This window comes from Haliaeetus leucocephalus, unplaced genomic scaffold (genome assembly GCF_000737465.1).
Source record: "Haliaeetus leucocephalus isolate CR32 unplaced genomic scaffold, Haliaeetus_leucocephalus-4.0 Scaffold151, whole genome shotgun sequence".
Lineage (NCBI taxonomy): Eukaryota > Metazoa > Chordata > Aves > Accipitriformes > Accipitridae > Haliaeetus > Haliaeetus leucocephalus.
In genome coordinates this window covers 14,530,101-14,538,513 of record NW_010972587.1, presented here as the reverse complement: position 1 = coordinate 14,538,513, position 8,413 = coordinate 14,530,101, and the positions used below count along the sequence as shown (strand labels likewise).

General features: G+C 41.5%; 2 protein-coding genes across 2 annotated transcripts in view; both read right to left on the bottom strand.

Moving 5' to 3' along the window:
• The window catches only part of SLC25A3 (solute carrier family 25 (mitochondrial carrier; phosphate carrier), member 3), a 15,482-nt gene extending 9,260 nt beyond the window's left edge, over nt 1-6,222 (bottom strand). Inside the window, exons 1-4 of the mRNA XM_010561909.1 lie at nt 6,168-6,222; nt 5,090-5,261; nt 349-465; nt 38-191 (exon numbers count right to left, since the gene is read on the bottom strand). Of these exons, the coding sequence (XP_010560211.1) occupies nt 38-185 (148 nt within the window). The 5' untranslated portion in view covers nt 186-191; nt 349-465; nt 5,090-5,261; nt 6,168-6,222. The remainder of the gene's footprint in view (nt 1-37; nt 192-348; nt 466-5,089; nt 5,262-6,167) is intronic.
• TMPO (thymopoietin) overlaps nt 5,567-8,413 on the bottom strand; it is a 23,247-nt gene continuing 20,400 nt past the window's right edge. Inside the window, exon 9 of the mRNA XM_010561910.1 lies at nt 5,567-7,464. Within this exon, the coding sequence (XP_010560212.1) occupies nt 7,173-7,464 (292 nt within the window). The 3' untranslated portion in view covers nt 5,567-7,172. The remainder of the gene's footprint in view (nt 7,465-8,413) is intronic.

Genomic DNA, 8,413 nt, shown 5'->3' with positions numbered 1-8,413 from the left:
CCACAAGCCCCCCTCCCCGCCGCCTCCCCCCTCTCACCTTCGGCGGCGGATGCGGCCGCCAGGCCCCGCCGAGCGGTCGGCGCCTCCGCTGGCTCCGCGCGTTTCCTCACGCCATCCTGGACCAGCTGGAAATGCGGCGCGTAGAAGGGATTGAGCCGGGCGAGCGGCGCGATGGACGAGAACATGGCGACCTGAGGCGGGCGAGAAGAGCGGAGCGGCGTTGGCAAGGGGAGGCCCGCCACGGGCCCCGCCGCGACGGTCCCGCAACCCGCCGGGCGGCCCGTCGCCCCGGGGCGAAGCAGCGGGTGCCGGCGCTCGGTCGGGCCCCCCCTCGCCGCCCCGACTCACCTCCTAAGATGGCGGCAGCGCGCGGACCGCTGCTCGGCGCTAGAGGCTGCCCGGGCGGCCGGCTCCGTCACTTTGTCCTTCGCCGACGCAAGGGGCGGGGCCAGAGCCCCCCAAACGCTGCGGGGCGATTGGCGGAGGCGCGCTGTCAGCCGGCACCGCCGCGCAGGCGCAGCACGGGCCTTCGCTCTTCCCGCCCTTACGCCTGCGCACCGCGTCCCTCGCCTCCGCCCTGAGGGAGGGCGGTCAGCCCCTGTCACACCGGGGGCCGCTGGGCCGCCACCCGGGCGCCTCGGCTGGCAAAGCCCCCGCGGCCGGGACCGGGACCGGGACCAGGACCGCTGCCTGCGTCCCACGGCTGCCCTTGCCCTTTCGGCTGTGCGCTGCAGCTGCGACAGGCCTGAGAAACGCGGCCCGCCGGGAGGGAGACGTTTCTTCTTGGGCACCCGCCCCGCGCCAAAGCCCCTGACAGAACTCCTGCGCCTTCCTTCCCGCAGGCTTCAGGGAGCTGGGCTACAGCCCGGGGCAACGTCAAAAACCCGACACACTCCCAAACTCCTGCTCGACCTCGCCCCACCGTGCTCTCCAGCACTTTCGCCTCACACCCGTTTTAAGAGGAGTTTGAAGAAGTCCTCTGCGTCGCCCCACATTCAGTTTGCGTCTAGGAATGCTTTCTAATCACAGCCTGGTAAATGCAAGACTCTGCTCTCGTAGCAGAAGGTTCAGCCCTCCCGCAGCACGGTTCCAGACGAAGCAAGGTCAGGAGGCAGGCCGCCAAAGCTGCATTTCACCCCTGGAGGACAAGCTGGCAAGGCAGCGTGACAAGGCCTATGCTACAACAGCTGCAGCCGCTTATGGAAGAATTGTCAGCTACTGGTTTGTTAAAAGTAGAGTGTTATTTAGCACAGCACGCATGCTTGGCCTTAACTACCTTAAACTATGCCTTTTCTAACAGAGCGGGATATCCACTCCATTTAGTGGATTTACGTAAGTACAGAACTGGCACAGCACAGTTCAGCTCCCCAGTTACTGAAGAGATGAGAACCCCATGTTTTCACCATCTTGATCACCATCCCGTCCGCTACAGTGCTTTGTAACAAGGTAAGCACAGAGGACAGCAAAGCAGGAGGCACACACAGAGTACCCCAGCTATTACTTCTGGGCACAGAGCCATAATGTGACTGATAGCACACCTGCGTGGCTGCACTGAAGACAGACCCCTTCATCAGCTCAGTGGCTCCCATCGAACTTCCCTGCCACACCAACCTTAGGACTTGGCTCTACTTGCTGTATTTCACAACCGAGTTGATCCAGGCAGACTGTCATACACAGGCAAAAATGACACGTGCCTAATAGCACTGTCACAGAAGTCTAGGTTGGCTAAGTCCCTCTTGAGTAAACTAGACTCCAGCTGCCAAGTAGGAAAAGGTCAGCTGAAACTTGCATTCTTTAAATACTTTCATTTAGCAACCAGCTAAGAGCCTGAAGTGCTGTTCACTTCACTGCCACTGGCAGCAACAAAGACAGGCCAGAATTGTTCATTTTGCCATTACTTGTTCTGCTCTACCCACTTGCATCTAAACAATGGTTGGTGGCACTTTTAAATAAAAGCCAAACACTGATACTTTTTTTTTCATTAACTAGTAACTTCTAAGCATGACTGAGACTTGGGCTTTTATCTTGAAAGTACATACAAATAATGGCAATTCTTGCGGACTTTTCTGATTTTTAACATATAGAAAACCTCCGCTCCTTCCAATTATGAAGGATGAACATGTGACTATATTTATTTATATACATCTGACGGCAATCTGTGTGCACAACTAGTACTGACACTTGGAGTTACAGTCTGTGGAACAATCAGTTTCTTTGGTTTTAGCTGACAATTAACTTCTAACAGCTGTGCTATTAACAAGTACTATTAAACAGCAGAGCCTAACATATCCCAGTGAAAATACAAGGATAACATATGTTCTTGCTGAACGCGTATCATTTTACATAGAAAATCTCTTCAACTTTTACCAGATGTGAAAGAATAAAATAGCAGTAGCCTGTAATTTGAACCATCTAGATTAATCTGATTCCTGACACACTCTGAGGGTAGTAACAGATGAAGACTTGAAAGACATTACCTTTTGGTGTCCACCTGTCAGATTCACAGTAAAAGAGCTATTGTAAGTTCAATCCATCTTTTTAATCAGTAGCTTTTCAAATTTGGGAAGTTTAGGAAAATGTCAGTTTGGCAACTCCAAAGTTTTATGTAATTACATCTCTCCTTCTGTTATTAACACCCACCACACACACCCTCCATTCCCCCCACCCCAAGCAGCATACAATCAAGAAATTGTAGACTAGATCCTGTCTTGCAATAACTTTTCAGTTCTAAGACTTTGGTGAAGCCTGTAAGTAAACTCAAAGCTCTACAAGCTTGTTCTCCAGGTGACTTATTGTTTTCAGAAATATACAATGAGATAGTGAAACAACCATCCACACCTTCGATAATCAGGTTAGCACAAGTAGCATCTGCTCCTGTTGTAAGCATGTATTTTACATACTCATTCATTGTATCAACACCAGAACTACTAGACCCTGATTCTAGAGAATCAGTAACAGATCAATTCAAGCTGTAAGTAGTTTTCACAGCCCAAGGGAAGCCTTAACACCACAGCATCTCCTTCAACAGGATCCCAGCTAGCTAGGTTGAATGACAGCCGTCACATCCTCTGAACACAGGAAGCAGTGAAACCTCTCCTATTCTTATTAGTCACTGCTGTAAGTGTCCTCACCTGATAATCTTTTTAAAGCTAAATTCTCCCCAGACATTACATGTGTTTCCTCTATAAAACACAACATTTTTTCCCCTAAATAACAAATAAAGGCAGCAACGCAGATGCAATTTTTAACCACAAACTACCAATACCGACAAAAAAATTTCAAAGTGAGGTGGGACAGAAAATCCGACGAATCATTCTTTTTGATATCAATATATACATAGTACTTAGAAGTGTATATGCCACCTTTGGACTATTTTGCAAGTTGAATTAACTTGTAGACCCTATGCTGTATGAACACATGCATGCATGTATACACTTGTCATAGCTTGCTGTTGCACTGATGCAAAGCAGCCTGGTATACTCCCTAAGGAAAAAGAAAAGCAAAAGTCATAGGAAAGTTTTAGACAAAGGTAGGTAGACTTACCAAACATACAGTAAAAGCTATATTAACAGACAACAAAGGGTATGCTGAAACTCCCAAGTTTGTAAGCACAAAATTTAAAATTACACATCACAATCCATCCCGTGTCTATTTTGATCAAGTCAGATGAAGTTCTTAAAATTTTTTAAAAATCTGTTCAGCCCAATATGCAACTTCAGCCATATCAAAGCAAGCCAAATATACCACACACAAGACAGGCCACACAGTTTGACAAGCTTCATTTGCAATTAGGCATTTTTCGCCGCTGACCAGTCTCCTTTTGGAGGTCTGTTATTTAAAGGCATTCTTTTTGTACTCAGCTTTTCTAGTTTAACTCTGCACAAACTTGTTAATGCCTTTTTTTTTTTTAAAAAGATATTTTGTCCACAGAACCACCTGAGAAGGTAATTAGCAGGAACTGAGGATTTTAATACCATGAAGATTTTTGTAAGTTATGCCACAAGAAACAAACTAAAACACACATAGATCAAGCCTAGGAAGGACATGAAAGCATTCTGCAGGGCAGTACTGAGCATACTGCTAGCAAGTAAACTTGGAGAAGAAAAAGTTCCTTCACACTGTTTCCTACTTAAATACAAAGCAAAATTTCAAAACACACACAGAATTTAAATTTAAGATCCTCCTTGAGAGCTTATCTCAGACACTAGGTAAGCTCTCACAGCCTCACCATGGATCAGGTGCCATAAATTTAAGTCTCAACACTGCAAGTGATATCCTCTAGTGACTCACAGCCCAATGCCAGACTCCTGAGACTGGGTGCATGATAAAAGATTAGCACAAAATTTAAAGGGAAAAGCACAAGCTCTGTGTTAGAAAGCTCTCATTCAGACAGGCAAATCAAGATCTGCCATGTTTTCAAGCACAGCATTCTAAGCAGTATGACCAATCATGAGAACAAAACCAATCAAAACCAAAAAACCATTGTTGTGCCTATTAACTTACACAGGCCTTCTTCCAGACTTCTTGTAGCCCTTGCCTTAAAAGGGACTTAAGCAGTATTTACTACGTCAGAACTAAATAATTTTTGCAACTGGAATTCAGATACTAATACCAAGTCCATAAAATTGCTCTATTTTGTGATTGGTTCTGGAAGTTTAAACTGGCTCTGTCTAGAAGCCAAGATAAACTAATGGAACAAAAGTGAGATTATTTACACAAAAAAAGGAACGCCAGTTCCTGTTGCTTCAGCACTTTGATACAAAGACTATAGTATACTTCAGTGTAACTTATACAGCAGTATTTAAAAGGCTTTAAGCACATGCAACTGTTCAGCTAGTAGCACTATTACTACATGTGTTACTCTTAACTAACATTAATAGCTTTAGGAATGCTGGTAAATCCATATTTGGGGCTGGGGGAGGAAGGAAGAGCAGGAATAAAGAAGGAAGAGATTACTCTCAGGGCTATCTCACACCATTAAATGCCTCAAATACAAGAAGCTCATTCATTTACTGAAGACGCATTGTCTTCCAACTGCAACTGAGCTACACGTAGGTTACTTTGAGGACTTACATAGAAAAGTCTTTACCTTCTGTGAAGTAACACTGAAGTTGAGAGGATTCTCCAAAACAGTGCATAAATGAAAGAATGACGACATTTAATTGCATTGCAGTTCAGTTTGGAGTTTGTTTGTTTGGTTTGGGTTTTTTTTGATGCTAACAGTATCCCTGAAGGAGGTCAACTGAAAGTATTTCATGTAACTAGAAGAGAAAGATATATTTCGTGTTAAAACATATAGCAAAGCAGGGTGAAAAATAATTCAAAGTGAAAAGGAAGTTCCTTAAGCACTGAAAAGCAAATGAAGACTAACTTCTCCTCCCATCCAAATTAAAGGCCTAACATAGGCTAAAGGAATATGGTTTTAAACTATTGTTATAGTGCAACTATGATGAATATCCCTCCCACCAAGTGTTGACATGAACTGCTCTGGTTTTACTATCAGATTTTTTTGTTTTTTTAAACATGGAAGACTTAGCAGCACAAAATGACACCACTAATACATCAGTTGTCTTGCTTTTGCTGCTTTTCAGCAATGCATTTATTTTGATAAGGAAAATCCACACACATTAAAATCATTTTTATTTTTCTGCATTTTGACACCAAAAGTGAATGTCTTATGTTACAGTTTTCTATAGGATGGACACAAGTTTAGCTATTTGGATTACTCAGAAAAGCAGATTAAAAGGAAAAAAAAACATTAATCTTAACAGAAAAAAAGACCTATTGCTTTGCTACAAATTACCATTTTTGTCCCAAAGTTCACGGAAAATAAAGCTTCCCCATAGCTATAGTCTACACAATAATTGTACCTAGAGTGAAAAGATATTGACTATTAGCTAATGTTCTCAGCTTTTTATAAGTAGCACTTTAAGAATAAGTAGTATGATTTATTGCAATCTTGTACCAAGCAGTAAGACTGAACATCTGTATGCTGCAGATTTAAGCACACCAAAATGTATACATTCACTTTAAAAAATTGTTGCTTATCACTCTTCATTGGTAGTAGTGAAGTCAGCTGCCTGCTCAACTAAGTTACACAATATAGAGTGTTTCAGCATGCTTCCACTAAGAAAAATATTCAACTGCATGAAAGTAGTAAATCTCACCTTAGAAGATGAAACTGTAGCAGAAAATGCAGCAATGCCCTCTTCATACAAGAATAAAACTTCATATGGAATTTTCACGTTTTGAGAATACTTCTCTACATGAACATTCAAAGATAATCACATAAAGCTGTGTTGGAAAGACCTCGCTTTTTTTAAAAAAGAAAAAAGACCACTGCTAAAGTCAGAATTTAGACTACTTCAGATAACAACCTTGACCCAAAAAAGTATTTTAGTAGCAAATTATATTGATGCAATTTTAATCTTCCACACATATTACTAATAAATAAGTTCCTCTAAGACATCCCTTGCCAATTAGATTCGTATCCTGCTCTTACAACACTAAGCACTAAAATGAAGGGATACATTTAAATGATGTTACGCTTAAATGGAGTTACTAATATGATACTAAGACTCTTACAGAAATGCGAACAGGTTTACAGTTACATTTACTAAAAAGTTACAGTAAATCTACAGAAAAGGTTGTCCTTGTACTCTCCCAACATCCTAAAAGGGATCAAATTCGGTTACATTGTTACTGGAAAAAATCCATACAAAAATGCATTTCCCTTTATCACCTGTGTTAAAATCCTCCTCCACAATAATCTTATAGAGACAAAAGTACAACTTCTTTTCTGTACAAAGGAAAAGCTTTAAAAACACAGCTTCACATTTTACTACATTTTTGCCCTTCTCAGCTTCCAAGTTCTTGCAAAAACAAATATAGTTTCTCAAAAATGAATTTAAAAGATGTCCACATTAAAAAAATAAAGCCTACAAAAAGTTCAAAGATCTAAAAAAATGTTACTCCTATGGCAAAGTGATCTCCTACTAGTCCAAAGTCCAGAAAGTTACCGATGTCCATTTAATATTATCTTTCTTCATTTATCCAATTTATCAGGATCCAATCACATTATTTGTAAGAAGTCCTTGAGCCGATGAGAGGGCAGAAGAGATCTCTACAATTAAAAACAGGAGATCAATAGGGTGTGCCTTTCAGAAAGATACTCATTTGGCACCACCCGGAGAGCCAATAATAAGAAATTTAGAGAAAGGATTTCCTTGATTAGTTTCCATAGACTGATAAACCAAAAACAAGAAGACTGAAACAACAACAAAGAGAAGAACTTTTATCCACAGGGGAATGGAGCGTTCTTTTTTTGTTGGTGGCTTCTCCGACTTGATGTCAGTTGAGGTACCATATTTTGGAGCATACTTAGAGTAACTTTCCTCCATTCTGAAGTCACTGGGCTCTATAGGCCGGCTAGCAGCTCCTTTGATTGGTCGACGGCAGCTAGCACTGTTAATACCAAAAAAAAAAAATTTAAAATATTGCATATTTAAAAGAGCAATCTAAGGTATACAGCAAAGTTTTAGTATAATTAAAGAACTAAAAATTATTTCTAGTAAATGCAGTACCTCAAATATCTGTCTCAAACTCTAACATGTCTATCATTACTATTTTTAAAGTTAATAATTCAGTGTTCAAACAAACACCCCTTAAAAAAACCCTCAAATGCCACTTCACCCTATCCACATAATCAGTGCATCCTAACTGGCAATAAGACTCTAGGAACTCTCTCTGCTTGCATCTTTAATGATCACTTAGGCAGCCCCACTGGGATTTCTAAACCTAATATTGTCCCTGGCCATTAGAATATCTACTGATGGCTAAGCTGATCACAGAGCCAGAGACAAAGCAGTAACGGTTAAGAAACCCACATACATTGCCAAGTCCTTATATAGAAGGAGCACACCTGCATGATTTTTATTCAAAAAGTGGTATAGATTTAACTATGCTGATAAGACCTCAAAACAAGAGAACAGATACACCACAGTAGTAGTAACTGGTACTATATATTCTCCTTATGGTAAGACTTTATGCAACTGCAGTTTAAATTGAAGCTATAATTAATGTGTTGGAAACACAGGAGTTGATTCCACATCTTAATATAAGGAAACTTTTTCTCCTAGTCTCTGAACAGGACAAAGTTTTGTGAATTGCTTAATTATCCAGAGGGTTGTTTCAATTTTTGTTTAAATACAAAGTTAAAAAGAAAAGTGTAATAGCCCTTCCTAGGTGCCATCCTTATTCACACCAAGAGTAATCTTTGACTACAACAGGACTGCTACTTAAAGGAAAAAAATAGGGTATCTGAAAATTCTTTTTGGCTCTCAAAAAGAAAGCTCAAATATATGCTGGGAGACCTTTTCTTAATTTAACAGCAGGCCTAAAGCAGTTGCATCTA